General features: G+C 51.3%; 1 protein-coding gene across 2 annotated transcripts in view; it reads right to left on the reverse strand.

The window, feature by feature from the left end:
- The window catches only part of LIMD1 (LIM domain containing 1), a gene marked incomplete at its 5' end in the record, with an annotated part of 45,470 nt that extends 22,713 nt beyond the window's left edge, over nucleotides 1-22,757 (reverse strand). For both annotated transcript variants that reach the window (XM_084247502.1, XM_084247501.1), the window contains one exon: nucleotides 21,371-22,757. In XM_084247502.1, the coding sequence (XP_084103628.1) occupies nucleotides 21,371-22,757 (1,387 nt within the window). The remainder of the gene's footprint in view (nucleotides 1-21,370) is intronic.
- Between the last annotated feature and the right edge of the window lie 357 nt (nucleotides 22,758-23,114).

A 23,114-nucleotide genomic window follows, 5' to 3' on the forward strand; every position in this document is an offset into this window, starting at 1 on the left:
GGATCCAACAAAGAGCTGTTGAGTTGAATCACTTCCTATACAGCTCCCTACAGGGGCCTTTCCATGTCCTTTCCTCCCCAACACTCATGCCCTTGCGCCTCCTGTTCACACCTCTGCCCCTCCAGAAGCACGTTCCTTTCACAGAGATCTAGAGTCTTATTCCTCTGTGAACACCCCCACAACTGACAAAGTGCACTGAGAATGTCCTCAGCAACACACATAAAAACAGAGGAAAGAATTACAAGCACAACCACTGAGCACTGGCTGTGGCACAGTGCACATGTGATGCCGGGGGAGAACGCTCTCTTGAGAAACACCAACTGACAGGCAATAGCAGGTATTCATTACACCATCAGATGGTTCTAGGTCCACTCCCAGACCCCTGTCCCCAACCCCCTGGTTGATCTGACTCTAATACTTTTCAAAAAGTATCAAAGGCTGGTTTGTCAGCAACTAAAACACTCAAAGCCACCCCCAAAGGCAACCTCTCTTGCTCCCTGTTCATCATGATGGCCTCTTGGCTCAGCCCACTGTAGAAATGCTAGCTGAAGAGCAGAGGAGCATGGGCTCAACAGCGTGGTCAGCCGTCCCCACCCATCCTCCAAGAGGACGCAGGAAGAGGCCAGCTCGAGATAGCGCACCAAAGATGAAAGACAGAATAGATCTCAAGAATCAGGGGGGAGCTGCTGACTCAGAATGAAGAACTTCTCTCGTCTGGGTTTGGGGAATAAAATGAGACCCCCTCTCTCACTCCAACGGCAAGATGGACAGTCCCCTTTTAGGGGGCACTGACCAGTGCCCCAGCCGCCTGGGCTTCCCCTATGCTACCTCACTCCCTTCTGTGGTTTCCTCCTTATCTGGGGGCTGTGACCTGTGGACTTCAGCCTCCCCCTCGCTCATTCCTGCAGCTCCAGCCCCTTCAGGGCACTGACATCCTTTCTCACCACTCTACCATCCAGCACAGACACAAAGCAAGGAAGGAAGCCACTGGGGCACTCAGCTGTCAGGCATGGAGCACGGAGGGCCCCATGAGAAGCCGAGTAGGTAGGAAAATATTTCATCCTGCGGCTTGTGGCAAAAGGATAGAAAACTACTTCATAGGCAGGAAAGAGATGTGTTCTTCCTTTGGTAGGAAAAAAACACAAAGTAAATTCCCTATTCTAGGAAATAATGTAACTACCAGACCCTGGGTGGGGAGCGTTCCTCCCTTGTAGGAGCTGCTGCCATCCCCTCTCTCAAACCCAACTTCCCGAAGTCCCTGTACCCTGTGGGTGGTCACTCCGCTGGCACATCTGAGAGAGTATCTAAGCCCGGGTTCTCACCCAAAGGTCCTGTTTTTCCCACCTGGTTGGCAGCTGTGGCTGTTCCTGTCACATATGTGGGATCCCCCAGAAAGAGAGGGGCTCCTTCCTTGTTCCCCAATGCACTTCCTGCTCAGGGGTTCAGACTCAAGACCAGTCCTGCCCCAAAGCTCCTGCTGACCACCATTCTGCTCCAACCCCCACACACAGGCTATCTCCAGAGTGTGGACTGGTTTCTTCCACTTGCATAATTGCTTTGAGGTTCCTCTACGTACCGACAGTCCCTTCTCTTTCATTACTGAGCTGTTCTGCCGTGTGGGGACCACAATTTGTTTATCCACTCACCACTGACAGACATCACCTAATTTGGGGCAGTGGCAAATAAAGTGACTTGGGTACAGTGTTTGTCTAGACAGCTATTTCCTTTTCTCTGCAGTAAAGACAGGGGGGTGAACTGGCTGGGTCTAAACAACAGGTGTCTGTTTAACTTTTTAGGAAACTGCCAAACTGTTTCCTAAAGGGGTCCTTTCACCTTCCCATCAGCAATTCGGAGTTCCAGTTTCTCCACACTCAGAATGACAGTCTTAACTCTTACCCATTCCAACCAGCATGTAGTGGGACCTCCCTGCGGTGCTGATTGGCTTTACCCTTGTGACTAACGTGGGGCCCGGGCAACTTTTCATGTGCTGCTTGATATCCTATAGCTTCTTTGGCGAGGTGCTTATTCAAGTCTTTAAACCATTTTTTCCCCTTTTTGTTGAGTTATGAGAATTTCTTACACAATCAGGAAACAAGTCCTTTATCAGATACCTGCTGGGAAGACTTAGCTGGAGTCCTATAAACTCCATCCTGAGTCTCCCAGGACTATCAGCTGCAGTTCAACTCCAGGAGTTCTCTGGGCTCAGCCTCATGCTCCCTCCTTGTGCCAAGGCCCGGACCCCTCCCGGGGAGTAAGCCACAGCAATCTGGGCCCTGCTCCAGTGGCTTCTGGTTCCCTTGAGAATTGCTGCCCTTTGTAGCCTGAGAGCCACTGTCTTGAAAACTACTGGTGCATGTATCTTGTCTGGTTTTTTGCTTTAAGGTTTTGTTTTGTTTTGCTTTTGGTTGTTTCAGGCAGGATGTTAATCCAGCCCTTGCTACCCTCTCTTTAGAATAGGCATTATTAAGCCTTATCTATGCCCAGCATTGTTTTACACAATTATGTGTTTCTTCAGTTCACAATAATCCTACAAAGTAGATATTATCAATTTACAGATGAAGAAACTGAAGCTTAATGATTAAGCAGATTGCCTAAAGGGGGCTGACTCTAGTCATGTCCTTCCCACTGCATTTATTAGAGGGGCAAAGGAACCGAGTGGCAAGAGAAGCCCCAACGACTCAAAACTCAATGTTTCCGCATTGTGAGCACCGGCGAGTCCATAACAACCAGCTCACTGGTAGCAGCAGAACCACTGTTTGGCTGCAGCTTAGAGACAGAGGCTGAGTGCACCCCACCTCCCTGAATGTGGCCTGGGGGTTCTAGCATGGAGGGATTCAGGCAGAAAATGTGTGTGCACTAAAGAGTATCTGGGAAGCTTAGGAAGCTGGGTGGGGCTTGAAAGATCATTGGTAGTCAATAGACTGGGGGATTCTTTATTTTTAACAGGATGTTTATTAATTTGGTTTTTTTTCTTTTTGATACTCTCATTAACAGAATTTATTTTTTAGAAGTTTTAGGTGCACAGAAAAATTGAGTGGACAGTACAGAGGTTTCCCATATATCCTGCTGCCTTCCCTACAAAATCCTACACCAGAAGGGGTTACACTGGTATGACTGATGAACCCACACCAACTCATCACAGTCACCCCAAGTCCACAGTTTCTATGAGGATTCACTCTTGGTGATAGACATCTTACAGGTTTGGACAAATGTAGAAGGTCACATATACAGCACACAGAATAGTTTCACTGCCCTAATCCTCTGGATTTCACCCATTCACCCCTCCTAACTCCTGGCAACCACTGACTTTTTTGTTGTCTCCATGGTTTTGCCTTTCCTGACCTATCAAGTGTGGGAATCTTGCCCTTAGTAATATGCTTTTAAGATTGTCCATATCATTCTACGACTTGATAGCTCATTTCTTTTTTTTTTTTCTTTTTTTTTTTTTTTAAGATTTATTTATTTATTTATACAAGCACTGGGTACAGTCAGAAGCATGGGAGGGTGAGAGAATTCACCAGAGCCAGAGCGGGGAGCAGAGCAGGCAGAAGGGCCGAAGTACACTGCTGAGGGGAGCAGCGGGCGGCAGGAGAGGTCTGCGCGCCATGTGGGACCCCCCTCCGGTGGCCGGGGAGCAGCCGGGGATCGAACCAGCGCTGCAGAGGCTGCGGGCAGCTTCGCAACCCAGTGCTCAACCGCTGCGCCACCGGGGAGGCCCAGATAGCTCATTTCTTTTTAGTGCTGAGTAATAATCCACTGTCTGGATGCAACACCTGTGAGCTTTCCATTCACCTGCTGAAGGATGTCTCCGTTTATTCCAGGGCTTGGCAATTATGAATCACGCTGTGAGATAAAACATCGAAGAGCAGAATTTTGTGTGAACAGAAGCTTTCAACTCACGTGAGTAAACACCAAGGAGTGTGACTGCTGGATCGTATGGTGAGAATATGTCTAGCTGCTTAAGAAATTGCCAAACTGTCTCCCACAGTGGCTATGGGATTCTTTTGAAAATCGTAATAGTCCCACAGGAAAGAGCAAGGACTAGACACAGCCTCCCATTTGAAAAGATGTGCAACCACGAGTCACCGAGGATTATTCACGCACTTTGCCCCCTCTCTCCTCAGGTGAGGCTAGCAGCCCACGTCTCCCCTCATCTAGCTGCCAAGGGCAGGGTCTGGCTGTACATTTTAATGTCCCCAGAAACAGAAGGACAGCAGAGGGCCCCACGCACAGCAGATGCCAAATAAGCACTGAATGCCTTCAAAAGCTGGAGTCAGGGCACGGGAGGTTTCCAGGTCAGGAAGGCAGAGCCGGGAAGGCTGGAGGGGTGTGCATGGCGCGGGAGGATGAGTGTGACCACGCTGAGCCTGCTGGTCTGCAAGGAGGTGGGACAGGATAAGGGAAACTCCAGAGGGGACCCGCGGGACACGGGAGGTGATGCTCTGAAGCAGGCATGAGGGTGGTGGTGGAGAGGAAGGGTGGGTGGAGAGAGAAAATGCACACCTAGGGCGGTAGGCAGGGTGGAAAGGAGCTATAGCTTCCCGGCGGCTCAGAGCTCCCTCCGCTGATTGTCACTGACCCATGTGGCCCAGATGTCTGGGGCCTGCCCACGCAGAGGCGCCTGGAAGACAAGGCCCCCTACCTTAAGGGCCCCTTCACACTTCGTTTGTCCCTGCCAGGTTGACTAGCTCTAGATCGGGGGCTAGCGTTAGGCAGGCCAAGGCCTTGGGCAGTTGTCCGGAGCCTTTCATAACGTTTCCATGTGACAGAGAAGAAAAACGCTGTTCCACTCTGACTAAGTGTAATGCAATGTCCTTTGAGAGGCCAACGCAATGTAACAGGCCTCCTGAAAAGCGTCTCAATTCTAAAGGTTTCCTACTAAGGGAATATGACATTTTATTAGAGCTGCCACCAGTGTCCCACAGCAGTTGTTACTCAGCTCCACAGTCACAGCATCGGAGAACTATCAATCAGGCTGGCCCAGCTGCATCAGGTTTACAAATCACTTAAGGGAGAAACTTTTCTCAAAAACAAACATCAGTGCAACCTCACACACGTAACCGACAACAGGGAAGGCACTACGGCGTCGGGTACGGGGTGGGATCCAGCCCACTCTGCCTCCTGGAACTGCCAGGGGCCCCTGCAGCAGTCCCAGGAGGATTGAGTCCCAACAACAGTGAAACTGATCTAACGCCACTGAGCCTGACCTGGGCAGGTTCCGCAAGACATAAATTATCCCAAATTGGTATTAAATTATCTCCCACCATAACTAAGCCAAGAAACAAATTTGGTTTAGGGCCATGGCTCCTTCCCCACTCCTACGCAAAGGCAGGATTTATAAACAGGAAGGCCAGCAGAGCAGCCCTTGCTCCTGCGGCAGCCAGACCGAGGACCCTGGAGCCACCTTCAGCGGAGGCCACGCCCACCCAGGTGGTGAACACACCAGCATCTTTGGCTGTTCTGAAAACATCTGAACTCCAAAGGCTCCATCAGGCTAGTCACTGGGCCCTGCGTGAGGAAGGGAGGTAGGTCTCTTGGAGCTGTCCCCACCTGGCTGGATACCCTCGTTAGTTTTCTAACCAGATGATGCACATTGCCCAGGATCACATGACCACAAAGCACCTACTGTGCTGAAGGGGGCTGAGGCAAGGGTCAAGGATCCAATCAAAAGGGGACAGCTCATCCTGAACATGTCTGAACGAATCATTATGGACGCAAGTTGAGCAAGGCGTTTCCTTGGCTGAAGGTTGCAGCCTGTGGACCTGGGCAGCTCTGGAGTCAATGGGTTCTAGAGAGGGGCCAAGTGTCTGGGAGAGAGCAGGACCAAGAACCCCAGCAAGACCTCCTCCCAACTCACACGCAGCCAGCCACTGCTCTGCTCTGGGGATGTGCTGCCAGGGCCCACTATTACCTGCGGAGACTCGCTGCAGCCTGGGGCTGAATCCAAACACCCAGGCGATTTAAGATGCCTCCAAAGCTGAAGCCCGTGATGCAGACAGTGCAACGGACCACGTCCTACCTGGCCCCCTGTATCTCCTCTGCCTCCATCCTCTCCCCCACACACCCTGTAATCCCTGAGGCAAGACACTTATCAAGCCACAAAGGAAGTATTTAAGGCCATTCTGGGCTCTGGGGGGATTGCGCTATCTCCTTGATCACTCTGAAGCTGCTCAACAGTGGAAGAGGAAGTTTTGCTGCAATTTCCCAATCACTGTAAGCTGGAGCCCCACGAGCCAAGCCACTTAAGGTTCTCTTCTGGGTTCTCTTCTCACTCCCCTTGTCTGGCCTGAATCAGCCCCTGCCACTCACTCCCCAGAAGAAAAAGAAGTTCAGGGTATCCCCAAGCCAAGTTCTGCACCCCACCCTGACTCCTCAGTCTCCAGGGTAGCCCTTCTCTGTCCTTTTCCTCCCCTGAAGAGGGTCTGCCCTGGTCTCTCCACACAGAAAGCAAGAAAAATAAGCACAGGAAACGATAGTCCCCTCGCCAGGCATCCAGTGCAAGGCAGAGTGCCTCTCAGTACTGACCCACTGACAAAGACAAGGACACTGAGAGTAACAGGACCATTGGGGGGTGCAAAGAAAAGGCTTCCTCTGCACTGCTGGTGTAGCGTGTGTAGCCTAAGTGTGGACAAGCTTTCTGAGGGCCTATGTGGCACAATGTATCTAAAAAAACCTTTACCCCATTAGACACTGATATTTAACAGAATTCTTCCTAAGGAAAAAGAAAAAATACTGCAAAAATGGATATACAGAATAGCAGACTGGCGGTTGCCAAGAATTGGGGGTACACAGCCAAGATTGGGGGGGCATGCCAGCACAGCACAATAGGGGGACAGAGGAAGCAAAAGGTGAGGAGTACAGGGCTTCCTGGGCTATGGGTTCTAATTCTGGGAGTGAGGAAGGGGGGGGAGGGTGGAAATGACATTCTTTCTGGGAGCAGGAGAGACAGGACCTGGTCTTGCCCTAACATGACCAACCTGGCTGCTAACTAGGACAGATCTGTGGGAAGACAGTGGATGGGACTGAAGCCTTTCTCACGATCAAAACTGACCAGCTGAAACTTCTCTGGTTTCCTCTTGAGAGAAACTCCCTCCACTGTGGGTGTTGGGACAGGAAGGAACAGGGGCTTGTCAGGAAGACCTGGAGAAGAGATTCCTGTTGCCTGTATACCAGGGGGAGAAGGGTCTCAATTCTGATTCTATAATTACTTGTGTAAGATTAGACTCTGGCTGGCCCTGCAAAGAAATCAGGCCAGCAAGTGGGATGACACAAAGTTTCTCAGAAAGTTCCAGAAAGCAAATGGAACTGAGGCACTTCCAAAAATTAACTCGAAGGGAAACATGCTTCATTGGCTGGCCTCTGAACTCTAGTTTTGTGACATTGTTAGAGGCCCTTTCTCTCCCTTTCTCTGGCCTGAATCCATGTAATTCTCACGAAAGCCTCCAATTCTCAAAAGTTCATTTTCATTCATTCAGATGCTTAAAAAAAAAAAACTGCTTAACAACTTAAAAGTGGTTATCTCCCTACACAATGATGGGTGGCTTTTATTTACTATTTTTGTCTATATAGCCTTACTTTCCTACAGTTAGCTCTACTGAACATGCTGTAAAATGCCAAAACCACACATGACTGCCACATTAGAGAAACTTGGTGAAAAAGAACCAGACCTTTATGAGAGCACAGTAACTATCAAAAAGGGGATGAAAACTACTTGTGCAGATAATATTTCAACAGAAGAAACTGGAAGGGTATCAGCCAAGCAAGACCACCTCGGAGAGCAGGTAGCTTAAAATGCAACAAGCAGAAGAGCGCCCAAGAAAATTGCTGACACAGCTCAAGACAAGACCCTAAGGAGTCTCCAACACGGCTGGTGGGAGTGTCAAGGGCATAGCCACTTTTGAAGACATTTTGACCATTGTTGGAAGGGTCAAACATACTCCTACGACCCTGCAGAGATTCCACTCCTAGGTCCTTGCCAAGAGAAATGAGAGCAGGCCAGAGATATGATCATCACAGACGTACCCGGTAAGAGTCAGAAACTGAAAGGACCCAAACGCTCCTCAATGAGGAGATGGGCAAACAAGCTGTGGTGCAGGCACATAATGGAATAGTGCTCAGCAGGGAAAAAGGACCAAAAAATGATAATGCAACAACGAAGACAAATTTCACAGGCATGATCTGAGTGAAATAAGCCAGACAAAAGACTACTCCTGCTGACTCTTGCGATTTGCAGTAGTCTCTAAAATGACTGCAGATACTGAGGTCACAAACACCGAACCATGGCTCCCAAATGGAAATACAGGATTAGGGTCCCTAGAGTGACCACTGGCCACCATATTTTTATCAACCAATCAACATATCACCTTGTTTTCTTTGTGCTGAGGTGTAAAGATGCCTCATTTAGTATATGTTGTTGTATATCCTGCAACAGGTATATTGCTGTTGTATACATTTATTGTTGCACATATTAGGTTGTCGGAAAAAATCATGACGCATCTGTCGTGACTATTTCCGACAACCCAATACTAAGCATGTGCTGCTGGTTGAGGCGGCAGGGACCCTTTTCTTCCTGACCCGGCCTCTTCACTTCCTTTGCTCTCCAGTGATAAGCTTGGGCAGAGCTGCTTCTCCCCACACACACACACACACACACACACACACCCACTGTCAGGAGTGGACAGTCCAGAGAGGTGGCTGCAGACACAGGAGCAACTTCCAGCTCCCGTCCACTCAAATTTTTAGAACTAACCCCCTCAGCGAGCCAACAAAGAGGCCCTGTTTCAGTACTGCCGCTTGAGAGGAAAAGCTCAGCTATGTCAGAACAGGTCCCAGACAATCGGGCCTTTGGAAGCTGCCTGGAAAGCCATCCTGGCTTGGCCACCCTCCCCCGCACAGGCAACAGCTCCAGAGCCCAGGCAGAGCAAGAGCGGGACAAGGGCCACCTCTCTGGACAGGAAACACTGTCCTCATTCCTCTCAGGAGAGCCAGGGGATGGGTGTTCTCGTGTGATGCTCTGCCTGTACTCCCTAAACTAAGAGTGTGTTTTTAAGGTCCTGGAAAGTTGGCTCAGCTACAATCACCCCTGCTCCCTCATGCCCGGTACCTCTACCTTGGTAAGAACACACACGCGGAGGCTGAGTGAGTGGTCCTGCCACGCCTGTACCAGGCAAAGGCCTCAGGAAGCCTTATTGGGGGCGGCAAGTAGACAAATCACAATCTCTTTGTTTAAGCATTTGTCGGTTTGAACAAATCAACTGAGCTTGACTTTCACATGGGACAAGGTAAAGATGCTCCAAACTTTCGGGAAAGCAACCACAGTGCACCTACAGGAAAGTAATCCCCACGAGCCATAGCCTGTTCTGAGTGCCCTTGGGGCACAGTGCGGTTCATCAGGAAGCACCAGCAGTAACTTGACAATTTCAAGTAGCCAGGCTTAAAAAGTAAAAACAGACGAAACTAATTTTAATAATATATATATTACTTAGTCCAATATATCCAAAGAATTCGCATGTTAACATATAATAAATATTTAAGCATGAATGAACATTTTACATTGTTTTTCATTTAAAGTTTTCAAAATCCAGAGTGTATTCCAGACAGTGCATACCTCAATCTGGACCAACGTGCTTCCTGAAGTGCTTAGTAGCTGCCTGTGGCTAGCGGCTCCTGTACTGGACAGCATTTTAACTTACTCCTCACGACAACTATGCTCCATTTCATTGATGAGGAAACTGAGATACAAGAATGTTGAATAATCTACCCAGAGCAGATCCAGAGCCCACAGATTTATGTGGCATTTCATTCCCACAAGCAGCTCCTCAAATTCCGATCTCAGATCAGATAAGAACACGCGTGCCTTCTAGCACATCAGCCTGCTCCCATGCAAATGTCCCCATGACTTTGGTGAGCTGGTCCCTGGAGCTCTGCAAAGTTTCCACCCAGACAAACCATGGCATCCGAGCGCCTCCAGCCCTCAGCTACTCAAGGCCCACACAAGAGCTCATCTGAGTAACTAGTTGGCTGAGGGATGGAGACAGCTGGCCCAGCACTCCTGCCTCCCCGGCACTCCCTGGCATTCTTGGCACGTGAGTGCGTGCTGACGCTGGAGCTTGTGCCCACCACGGCAGCAACATCCCACTCAAAGCACTGGCAGTAGGAGGAAGCCAGGGACTCCCCTTCCTGCGCTGGCCTGGGTGTCCACTCATTCAGCAAGTCATTACTGGGCATCTACACTGTGCCAGTCACTGCCCTGGCCGCTGAGGATACAACAGTGGACAGGAAATACACCCCACTCTCACGGAGCTCACATTCCAGAAGGGGGAGCTATGCGATGAGTCTTTGGGCACAAAGGAAGCCCCATGAATTCTGAGTCACTCTCTTGTACAGCAGGAGCTCTATACTTAAGGGATAAGTTTAGATGTGGTGATGAAGAGTCTAGGGAAGAAATGGGGGGAGGGAAGGTGAGAGTGAGTGACACACTTGAAGTTCATGCCCACCACCCCAGGACTCCAGGGTGCCACCCTGCCAAGCAAGACTGAAAGCCATCCATTCACCCAGAGACTCACCCAGGTTACATGACTGAGATGTCCGTCCCAAAGTGTGGTCAGGTCCTAAGGTGGCCTTAAGGAATAGGACTTCTCCAAGTTTACACACTTTGGAGGCTCAGATGTCCAACATTCAGCTTCTTCCCCAGGTCACAAGTCACATCACCCATATCCTTACCCAGTAAGCTCATCCTCCAACTCTGATGGGGCTGTCAGACACGGGTATCACAGCTGCCACCAGGTACCGAGAAACTACATGTGTAGCACTCCCTGTTCCTCAGTCCTCTGGTGAGCCAACATCAGCATTATCACCAAAACATTTCAAGCTTTTATTTTGATTACATAATATTATAAACACATAATGCAATTCACACATTCAACAAATACTTCATGAGCAGCTTCACCAGGCCAGGTCCTGCTTTGTATCTTGAATTTTATCACTAATTAGGCATTTGATTTTATTTTCCTTATTTCTTAAGTGCTACTTCATCCAATAACTTAAATTTTTTCCCTAAAAGAATGTAGTTTTGACTCCACGGGTGAGGTCCACGAATACCCAGCAGCAGTGGAGACAGCACTCCAGGCTACCTCTACAGAGGACGATGGTATCTCAGAGGAAGCGGGCGGGCCAACTCAAAGAAGTACCCGCTGCCACCTTCCACCCTGCCCGGGGTGTGTCCACTTACACACGTGTCTCACACCCACTACACCCCAGGCTTTTCCAGTGGGTTTCTGACTCCACTGGAAGCAAATAAGACAAAAGCTTGCAAGCACAGCCGAGGCACACACCGCACACACTGTATCTGAAGCAGGTGCTGTTCCAAACACTGGCATCCTCACAGCCAGGAATAGCCTCCCAGCCACCAGCCCTGATCCAAAACTGGTTCTAGAGGCCCGCAGCACAGGGAAGGAAACAGAATTCCAACGAGCACAGGACATCCAGTCCCAATGGGGGAGGAAGCTGAGGGCACAAAAGTGAAGCAAGGTGCCTGAGCTGGCACAGGCGGCAAGCGGCACAGCAGGCCTGCAACTTGTTCTCCTGCTGCCAGCACGCTTAAGGTGAAGACAACTCTTCGGCAAACACCCTGGAGCCTAGCCACGGCCGTCAGCTGGGCTGCCCGAATTCCATCTCTTGCTAAATTCACTACCCCACTGCATCATCAGAAAGCAATGTGAACACAGTGGAGGAGAGGGGGACAAAGCAGGGGACAGTTCGGCAGATGGCAAAGCCCCACCCTGACGCCAGTCCCCTGGGCAAGTGCTGACCATCACGTGAGCCAGCACGGCCACAGCTTGGCTCCACCCTGCTGAAAGGAAACCATAAACAGCCCATGGGGAGGTTCATGAGAACAAGGAAGCTGCAGCTGTGGTCAGAGGAGTTTTGGGCAGCAAAATGCAAATCTGCAACCCGCTTGCTATGCTGAATTGACCATCACATGCTCCCCCCTGAGCCTGCAGTGATGTGTGCTCACCCAATTCAGGGCCTGCATTCTAAGAAGGTGCTTGTCCACACTAACTAGGTCCTCAGATTGCCTGGGTCACTGAACCTCCTAAGATCAGCTGCAGCCCCATGCTAAACTCAAGTCCCCTGCACTGGAATGACAGTACCATGGCAGGCTTCCAGAACTTTCTTTATGTTACAACATATGTGGGGGAGGAAGCTAGGTCTCTGTTAGGTTCCCAACCGACTTCCAGTAATTGGGAATAACCAGTCCTCAATCTCCTGGGACACCCAGAGCTGAGTCACAGAACAAGAAACTTGGAAGGAACTTGGCAAGTCTAAACTCAGGGCTCTCAAAACTCAAAAATAACCTGGCTATGGATTTTGAAGTATTCCCTTTGAAACACTTAAGCAGTAAGTCTCCAGCCTTCCAACGTGACTCTGAGGTTCTGTGGCCAGCTGGTTTCCCTACAAGGGGACAAATGAAAAACAAAACCTGGAGGAGATATAAATATTTGCTGGCAAGGACTCCCCTGCCGTTGATGTGCTTTGGAAGTGCTGTAGGCCTGTTTTGTTTTAGGGTAAGGTTTCTGTTCAATCTGCCAGATGGACTCTGAACATCATTTCATCCGATGTTGGGTCTTAAAGCAGTTCCTCTCGTAGTCTGAGATTGATACTGATCCTTACACCAGGATATCCTGGCTGCCCCAAGAAAAGCAGGGGCCGGCACCCCCCCCAGTCCTGTCACACAAGCACCCCCTGGGCATGGCCCACTCAGCCAAACCCACCTTCAGAGGAACACGAGAAATCGGAGGCTGGAGGGCCATCAGCAGTCCAAGCCACTGGGCGGCACGTGTCTGTTCTCTGAGCCTTCCTGGCTCCACTGTGCCCTGCAGGGAGTGGCTGGCACAGGCTCCTGGCCCCACGAGGAGCTGCTGCTGCCCTGGCGTGAGTGCAATCCAGCTGCTCCCGCCAGCTTGGGCATCCCTCCACACCCTGCCTTCCTCGTTGCCCCACCAGAGCAAGGGAAGACCCCAACTCTGATGTACTCATGGCCACAGGCCCCTCCTGAGGTTCCCTTGGTCAGAAAGCCAAGGTGCTCCCAGGTGGGAGGTGGCACAGGGTGGTGATCACCATCGTTAACTCAGGTATCAGGCAGGCGACTTAACGTCTGTATGCCTCAGTTGCCCATAAAACGGGGATTAAAAAAATAGGGTTGTTGGCAGAATTTAACAAGTTAATATGTGTGATATCTCACAAGTAAACATGTGAGATACTTAGAAAAGCGCTGGTACAGTGCAACTGCTCAACAATTTTAGCAAAACTATTGCAGAGCCATCACCCCAGCTGAAAATCCCTCCTCCTCCCCCCTCACACCCTGACTAAAGCCCCTCCATTTCTTCAACAGGCAAAGGGGCCTTGACCATGCCAGGAGCCAAGACCACTCTCCTTTGTCTGTGACCAGTTCTGACACCAGGGCCTGCTGAGGACAACACAGGAGCCTGCGGAGGAGGTCTGGAATGTGCCAGCAAGACACGGTCAGCACTGCCAGCTGTCCCTCTACTGAGGCCCCCAGTTTAATGAGAATGTGGGCTTCAGCAGGCCTCTGGGGCTGGTGACCACCGTAACACCAGTAGCTGGCCAGGCTTGGCTGTTCCCTAAAGTATATCATTAGTCCTTCTTAATCTCACTTGCATCAGACACAGTCTTCTGAGCAAAACAGTCTCTAGCTCAGCAAATACTTCCACATCTGGCCAAAGAACCAAGAACCACAGGGCATGACACACCTGGCCCCACAATGGACTCACGCACTACTGTCCACTACAAACCACACAAAATCTGAAACTGATGACCCAAGGGAAGCAGGCATGTCAGTGATTCAGGTTCTTATCCTAATTGTATGTATTTTCCAGATATTTAAGTATCAACAACTATTATTTGCGATGTAAATGTAACCATATGCAAACATAACCATAACTGAAATAAAAAGTGGTGTTTAGGGCCTCCCCAGTGGCACAGCAGGTTGAGCACAGTGCTGTAAAGCTGTCCGCAGCCTCTGCAGCGCGGGTTCCATTCCTGGCCAGCCAGGGAGATCCCCACATGGAGCCGCAGACCTCTCCTGTCTTGCCCGCTGCTCCCCTCAGCAATGTCTTTGGTCCATCTGCCTGTTCTGCTCCCCCGCTTTGTCTCTGGTGAATTCTCTCACCCTCCCATGCCTATGGCCTGTACCCCCGTGTTTATATAAATAAATAAATCTTTAAAAAAAAAAAATGGTGTTTAAATTCTGTAGAGGTCTGGAAGGAGGGTGGGATGCTAGGTCATTCTGCCTCTATCTTTCCAGGCTCTTCTCACTGCTGACAAAGCTGTTGCCCAGTTCTGTGTTTCTTGGTCAATTAAGATCCAGGCATTTGATTGTCCCCAAAGCCACTGCAACAGAATTTGGGGCCACGAAGAGTGCTCAGAGACCATTGGGCTCAGCAGAGCGAGAGCAGGGCGCCCACTGTCACAGCTGGGTGGCTGGGAGGATCAGACCCAGAGCACTGGGTCCCCCGGCTCCCCAATTCCTGTCTTTCTTCCGCAGTTCCATCTCCTCTGTGAGTCGTAAATCAACATATATAAAAAAAATAGAACCAAAAAAAAAACAAACATCTGGCAAGAACGGTCATGTCAAAGGTCTGTTTCACACTCTGGATTATTAATGGAAAGAGCAAAGAATTAGATGGAAAAAAACAAGACATTCTTTCCTGGCCACAGAGGAATAGAGCAGAAACTTACTATCCCAAGAAGGGGAGGACCTCCGAGAGATGGGATGAGCCCAGGCACTCTCCCTGGGAACCACGTCAGAACTGCCCAGGACACCCACCTGCCCCAAGGTCACAGGTGAAGACTGTACCATGCGACCAGGACATCCGCTGGGGACCAGCAAGGGCAAGTCCCCGCGGTGGGAAGGACCAGCAAGGGGCTGGTGGGATAGGAGCCGGTGAGCATGGCAGGGCTAGGGGGATGGTAAGAGCTGAGTCTGATCTGCTAGTCTCCCTTCCACAGCAGGGACCCCAAAGCTAAGAGCATGGCGGAATCCTGACCGGTACACCTCGCTGACACAGAGAGCACAAGAGATAAACCTCCGTGGAGGAAGTTCCGGAGCTTGCTGTGTCTCCCGTGAAGCCTCTGAAGAGCTCGTTGCTCAGGGAGCTGGGCACAGGGTGAAAGTATGTGATGAAAAGTCCATCCCTTCAGAGAACACAGGCAACCACTGGACAGCCCAGCAGGCGGCGGGGGAGCTGGCCCACACTGGCAGCACCTGCTCCTCGCCACCCCAGCCTGAGATGCTTCCTGATCACCCACACGTGTTCCACTTATCCCCAAAGCTGCCACGGAATGCTTTCCAAACATACCATTCCGAAAGGTTTTGGAAGCTTCAAATCACACAATTGCTCCAAAACTCACATTTGCTATCAGAAGCCAGGACGCTGGGTATCTATGGAGGGTGGTGGTGACTGTCAGGGGGCACGAGAGTGGGGGTGCCTGTCAGGTGCTGGAGACTGTGGTATGTTCACTCTGTGAGTTCATACAATATGGATAATTATACATCAACAAAGTAAAAACTACACGCCTCCGTGATTAGGAGGGGATGGCCAACTGGTCGGTTAAAGACGCACATACGCCGCCCAACTTCGAAAGGGTTGGGTGTCCCGACCTCGGGGCACACCCCTACAGGGACAGGCAGAACTGAAGTCTTGGGTGTCATTTACAATGGTGACCTGGAGGCCTAGAAAAGTACCTCCATGGCAACGGGAGCCTGGATTCCAGATCCAAATGAACACAGGGTATCTCCAAAAAAGGCTCTGGAGGCAAGTTCCCAGCTCACTGAACTCAGGCGTGCCCACTCGCAGACAGACAAGGGTGATGAATGATCTGCTACCTTCTTCCACTGTAGCACAAGGTTTCAGTTTACTGAATACCTGATATTTGGTGGGTAACCGGGGCTTGTGGGGTGCATACCGGCCCGTTCTGGAATTCTGGAAGGGCTGCTCTATTCCAGGATTGCTCCGTGTTATTTCCTTTTATATGAAAACACTCTGAGACTGCTCTCAATTTGCCATATAGGCTGGAAATAAGCCCCATATTTCAAGCATCTGTTGCTAGCAACATTGGATCAATGTTTGGTCATGAGGACAGTGTGGAACACAGTGTTTAAGAGCCTTCAGGTAGGAAGGAGCAGATAGGACATTTTGTGGCCTCTGTTTGCACTGCTAATTTAGCCTCCAATGCTAATAAAATGAAATCCAGTGCTGCACAGGCTCCAGGTCCCTGGCAGGGACAGGACTATTCCCAGGAGGCATCATGCCTGGGCTATTCCCAGCAGGCTCCTAGGCTAAGTAGGGCATCAGTCACTACAATTTCCTGGGTTCATTACTGTAGCAGGAACATCCACTAAAGACAGGAAAATTAAAGACGTCAGCCTCTTCTCTCCACGCGGTGGGGGGTGTGAACCCACCCATCCACTTGCTCAGTAAAGGAGACCCTGGAATCAACGAATCTTCCAGAGACACCCACAGCAGGGAGGGAAGGCACAGGGCCTTCTGGTCCCGAGAAAAGGTCTGAAAAGGACAAGGAATCCACTGAGGCCTCTGAGGCAGCTGGATGGGGAATGAATTTGGAGGGGCAAACAGAAAGCATCTAACTCAGACCTGAGAGCCACCTAGTCCCACTGAGCATGCGGTCAGAGCCCCAGTTGGGGTGGCAGCACCACCACTTACACCTGTGTGGTCTCAAGCAAGTCACAGCTTCTCCACTGTGAACAGAGAATGATGGGCTGTGGGGGTTAGAAGGCAACACCCACAAAGTGCTTCCCCGTGCCTGGCACGTCACCGGCACTCAGCAGACAGCTGCTCTTTAACTTCATGATGCCCAACATCACAGCGAGTGAGTCCTACCTGCCAGGCAGTGAGGGCTGTGGTAGACTCTGCCATGCACACCCAGATCTCCCTTCACTGAGGGAGCTGACCCAGAAGCTGTGGGAGCAGCTGGAGGCAGCCCTTGCCTGCCAGCCCCTTCCAGCACTGCCATAGCTGCAACCTCCTCATCCCAGGTCACCCCCTTCCCCGGGTACGCACATCTGAGGACTGACCCCTGGGGGAATGCAAAGGCCAGGCCACCTCGTCCCAATTCAGGACAACCCTGAAGGGTTTTTCCAGCTCTTGAGCTCGCTGTCAGTCAGCTCAAAACTGTCAGGCCTGCACCACAATTTAAGTTCCCCTCTCCCACTCCTGCTTCCTCCCCTCCTTCTGCAAGGGGAGGGCCCCAACAGCACCCCTTGAGAAGCCCCCTGCACACTAAACTCTGTTTCTGAGTCAGCATCCTAGGAAGCCCAGCCTGGGACAGGTGGTTTACTTGAGTCCTTTTCCTCAGAAAGGCAGGAGTAGTCCAGTGCGAGGAAGACAAACGGACACACAGTGGAGGGAAAGGCCAGAGAGAGCAAACAAAAAGCTCCCCCAGCCCCTCACTTCCTCCAGGGCTGAAACAGCAGTGTTAAAGCAACAGCCACGCCTCTCCCAAGTGAGGCCTCGGGAGGTAAGAAACCAACATTCTCCAAGCAGCATCAAGACTTTGTCCTTAGTTCTTTCCTCACAAGGAGGACACACAGAGGCCACCACAGAACACCTGAAGAAGTGAGGAGGGGGACCCATCACTTCCCCTGGACCACACTGTACCAAACCCACGAGGCATCTGTGGAAAGCGCCAGAAAAGTCCTCAGTGATGAACCATCAACTACTGGAAACCCAGGTGTCTCAAACCTAAGACTTCTCCAAGGTGGTGGCCAAGAGCCATGAGCCCTTGCACAATGTCAAATATCCACAGGGACCCCTTTTGTTTGACCCAGGAAGGTAGCTAGGTGACCAACCCAAACCTCTTCTTGACTTTGCTGGAATTACACTGACTCTGGGGTCACACCACTCTCACTGCCTCTGGTGAGAGCCCTGCATCATGAGATATTTATTCTATTTGGAAGTAAAATGTCATCACTACTCAATAAATGTACCATGTTGAACAGCTAACACCAGTCCTAGGGGAAGGGTAGGCATCAGCTGTGGCAAGCCCCTCAAATGGTCTAGCCACCTCACTCTAGGGATGAGGAGGTGAGGCCTGGAAGAGCACAGGATTTGTTCAAGGGCCCACACAAGGTTAGGCTAAGAACTGACTGAGCCAGAAGCTCAGACAAGACTGTTCCGCCACCTCATGGCGGTCACAGGAGAACACACAGAAACTCGGCTGCCACAGCAGGTATGGGGCAGCCCCTCCCAGGCCATGGCAGTGCGGTCACTGGCACAAGCTCTGCAGAGAGTAACAGGGCAATACTGAAGGACACCAAGCCCCTGACCTCGCATTCCCACTCCTGGGAGTTTATCCTACACCCGCACCGGCACCTTGTGGGTGGGCCCTTCCGAAGGTTCACAGCGAGGGCTGCAGACATGAGCAGGGGCACATCCACACAGTGGGACTAAGCCCACCCAACACGGGCTGTCAAGAGACTGCCCAGGCATGGCGCCCAGCAGGCAAAGGAAGAGCAGGTGGACAGCAAGCCGGCACTGTGACGGCAGACACACACAGTGCCACCTCCCACAGGCCACGCCACTGGAACCTGGGAAGGGACTCACTTTGTACTGCATGTGTTTGTGTGTCTTTGGAATTGCCTAAGTGAGTGCAAGGCTTGTCAGAATATAAATTAAATGATTCCACCAATACAAAATGTTCAGAATATGTGGGGCCTCCCCGGTGGCGCAGCGGGTTGAGCGCAGCACTGTGAAGCAGCCGGTTCAATTCCCGGCCGGCCAGGGAGATACCCACATGGCGAGGCAGACCTCTCCTGTCTCGCCCGCTGCTCCCCTCAGCAGTGCTTTCGGTCCGTCTGCCTGTTCTGCTTCCCACCCTCTATCTGGCGAATCCTCTCACTCTCCTGCGCCTTTGGCCTGTACCCCAGCTCTTGTATAAATAAAATAAATCTTAAAAAAAAAAATGTTCAGAATATGTAAATCCATAGGCAGAACACAGATGGGTAGCTTCCAGGGGCTTGGGAGAAAGAAGTGGGGAGCAAATGCTTTATGGGTACATAAAGCTTTGGGGTGATGAACATGCTTGGAAACTAGACAGAGTTGGTGTTCGTACGACATCATGAATGTACTCCCTGCAGTCAACTGCTTATTTCATGAGTTCTTTTTGTTATGTGAATCTCACCTCAATGTAAAAAGACATAAAAATTAATGAACGATATTTAATAAGATGTTTTCACATCTGTTAGGATGCAGCTGGGCGAGACCGGGTAGCGTGGCAGTTGTACAGGGGGGTGCAAACCCCTGCTACACCCAGTACCGCCTGTGAGAATTCGGATAAAGTCACCTACTGCTTCTGAGCTTCAGTTTCCTCATCAGTGAAATGGACAAATGACAGAACCTGCTTCCTAGGGTTGATGCCACGAGGAATTAGGGTGAGCATAGCGCCCAGCACCACCCCAGTCCCCAGGCCTCTGCTCCTGCATTTCCCTAAGCAGATGCAGGGTCCATTCCCTCCCCTCCTTCAAGTCTGCCACATTCTCCAGGGGATCTTTCCTGAGCACTTGACTTAAAATTGAAATTCCCTTGGAGCCCACCTGCCCCTTGGTTCCAGGCCACCCCTGCCTCTATTTCTCTCCCTAGAACTTACTGGTTTATTTTCTTCATCTCCTGGCCTTTCTACCACACTGTCTGCTCAGCTTCTGTCTGTCCCGTTAACTATGTACCCCCAGGCCTTGAACAGCTCATGGCCCAAGGTGGTTGCTCAACAAATACATGTTGAATGAAAGAACGGTGCTAGCTAACACCGCCCCTCTGATCCACTGTCTAAACTTGCCTCCCTGAGAAAATAAAACTGCTGCTTTATTGTTGAATGAGCTTGAAATTAAACAAAAGTTCACATTTTAAAAACCACAGTAATATTTCCATTTGCGTATCATTCTCAAAGGGGGAGAGGGTTTGCAAAGGAGACAGTTCACAGTAAGATAGAGCTGCGTGCTCTAAAACTCAAACCAACAAAGTCACCCCGGCCCCCGTCCAGTGGTGTGAGAGCTGCTTCCTAAGAGGTTCTCAGGAGGAACAAGAACACAGGCTGCTAGGGGCGCTTCCAACCATCCCTGCCAAGCACCTGGGACAACATCGTATGTTCACAGAGAGTAAGGACAGACTGAGAGCAGCAAGTCCATCACCCTCTCTTTCCAGAGTCTTCCTGTCCTGCCCCTGCCCTCCTCCACTGAGCAGAGCTGCAACCCCAAAGATTCGGCTTCCACCGGTTCTCATGACTCAGATGGGGAAAGCATGGCCCCAATTATTCAGAGTTCAACACTGAACAAGACCAAAAACAACCCTCAGAATCTTCTAAAAATAGGCTGTCTTTCTAGTTAGCACCCTAGGAGACCACTAACTACATCATTACTCAACAGAACTGAGCTGCTCTCTTGCTGTCTCCAAACTCAGTGGAGAAAAAAAAAAAGCTGAAGCCAGCAGTCTCCAAGACTTTGTGGTTTAAAAAAAGAAAATAAAACAAAAGCCTTGCCAATTTGAGAAAAATCAGTAAGGAGCATCTTCCACCCTTTCGAGAGTCCTGGCTGTTGGTGCTCCCTGGCTGCTGGCTGAAGCTGGGGGTGGGGGTGGGGAGGGGGGTAGGAATTAGGAGACACCTAGTCCACAGGTTTCAAATCTCCCCAAATGTCAGGATCACCTGGCTAGCTGGTGAAAATGCTGCTGCCAGGTTCTGCTCCAGAATTTCTGACATAGTCCAGGTTCACATTTCTAACCAGCTCCCAAGCAAAGAACTGCTGCTGGTCCAGAGACTGTACTTTGGGAAGCACTGATCTAGAACTTGTGTTTCACCTGTCTCAACTACACACAGTACCGGCAGGCAGGCAGACACACACACACACTGCTGTGGAAATATACTCTATCCAATCACTGGCCCTCAAAGAGTCAGCCTATTACTAATGACGGGACACCCACGGGGCCCAGGACCTGAGAAAGCTGGCTAGTTTCTTCTGCCAGAGGTCCTAAATCACACCAGAAGCTCTTGAGATCCAAAATCACAGGATCTTCCTTTTTTGAGCACAGTCATGAGCAATCCCAATCCACTTCACCCTTTACATATGAGTAATCCCAGCTGCAAGGTCTGCTTCTGAGCAAGGATGCTTTCAAGTTTCCCAATCAAGAAGAAGCAGCTAAAAGAGGAAGCCAAAAAACCAAACAAAACCAAACCCAGGCAGCACTCAAGGAGAGCTACAGCCTCCCTAATGGGGAACACATCTCTCCGTCTCGGGAACCCCAAAATCTACGGAGGGCATCTCCACCGACCTCTCACTTACCAAAGTAATCGGCCTTCGGGTGAGCATCCATCTCACGCTCCAGACGCTGGGTGAGGGCTTCTAATTTTAATTCAGCGGCTGAAAGTCCGAGGTCAGAGCCTGGGATGAGGGTCTGGCAGGGCAGCCTCACTCTGGGAGGGCTGGGGCTCTCTGGGAGCACAGCCCCCAAGCTGCCATCAGGGGACCAGCCAGAAGGACCTTGTTTACAAGATAACTCAGGCGGGGTGGACATCACTGGATGGACAAGGCCGGTGGGGCTGAGCTTGGGACCAATGCCAGGGTCTGTGCAGCCAGGCTTGGGACCCAGGCCAGGGGCGGCGACCGCCTGCAAATTGTCTGTGCTGGCTGGTGAGGATGCTGGGGTAGAACTAGAAAGGTACGATTTGGGCCCATCCTGGAACCAAGGTGGAGGCTCCACGGTGGGTTTGGGCATCATGCCTGAAACCTCACTCCCCACCTCTGAGTTTGTTCTTGGAAGAACTCCTTGACTGGAGCAGCTCAGGGCCACGGGTGCTGAGAAAGAAGGGGTTCGAGGCTGAGCCAGCCCCAAGAAGGCCCCATTCTCTGGGCCTGGAGAAGGAAGGCCTGGGCTCACCCGCTGGGAGGAGGCTGTGGTCCAAAGTCCTGCTGGCTTCTCACTGCCGCGGTCACCAACACCATCTTGGCCTCTCTCAAATGACCTGCTGGAGCTCAGGGAGAGCTGTGGCTGGTATAGTTGATGGTCCCTGGAGGGTTTGGGCAGTTGTGGGTCACCCCCTGGGGCATGAGGCCACCCACCCCCTACACCTGGTTTGATACTGGTGGACATCCGCGGTTGTTCGTCCCACTTTGGGCTTGCCACGGAGAGGTTATCATAATAGTCTCCATGGGTAAGGCAGGAAGGATCCTCACAGGGGCGATGGGAGGCAGGCATCTCAGAATTCGCTGGGCTTTCCTTCAAACCACAGTCCTGGCTGCCATTCCTCATGTTACGGGCATATGGCCTGGCCCTCTGCTCCTGGGGTAGGTACAAGGGCTGCCCAGAGGCAACAGAGGTGGATGTCCCAGGAACCACTGTCGAAGCCGCAAGCGGGGGCTTGGCTGCACCATCCATGGTCTGCTTGCTGCAGACACCAGCTTCCCGGTGAGGCTGTGCTCCTGGGCGGCCCCCACCGTTGACAGGGCCCCGGACCCCTCTAGGCAGAGACTCCTCCTGCAGGAGCTGTTGCTGCTGCTGGAGGTGTATCTTGGCCATTTTGGTGGCAAACACCCTGCGTGTTTCCTCAAACTCCGGGTTGTTGCCTGCACCCTTGTCCACTCGGAAGAGTCCATCCTTGGAGGCCTCGTACATGTTCAAGTCCTCGATGAATTTACTGGCCTCCAGGCCCAGGTCATCATACTTATCCATGATGCAGACCAGTGTCTGGGCCTAGCCCAGGTGCCAGGTATGAATGTGTAGGCAGGTGGGTGGGGCAAGGAAGCTGCTGACAAGGGTGGGGGTCAAGTCCAGCCGGGGGCAGGGGCAGGTAAAGCCTTCCACCTGGCCACCCTAAGAGTCATGACCCCAGGTCTTAAGAGTCCAGATGAAGTTGAGGCCTCAAGGCCAACTGGACCAAGTGTGCGTCCAAGTCCCGCTCCCCGCCGGTGTGTCCACGTGGAGGGCTGCTGGTGGCGCTCCAGGGTCCCCGCCTGCTCTGCAGAGTTCTGTTACTCAATTCGTAAAAGAAAAATGAAATAGGGGGTGGAAATCACATCCTCCTTAAGC

The sequence above is a fragment of the Talpa europaea genome, assembly GCF_964194135.1.
Source record: "Talpa europaea genome assembly, chromosome: 11".
In the NCBI taxonomy this organism is placed as follows: domain Eukaryota; kingdom Metazoa; phylum Chordata; class Mammalia; order Eulipotyphla; family Talpidae; genus Talpa; species Talpa europaea.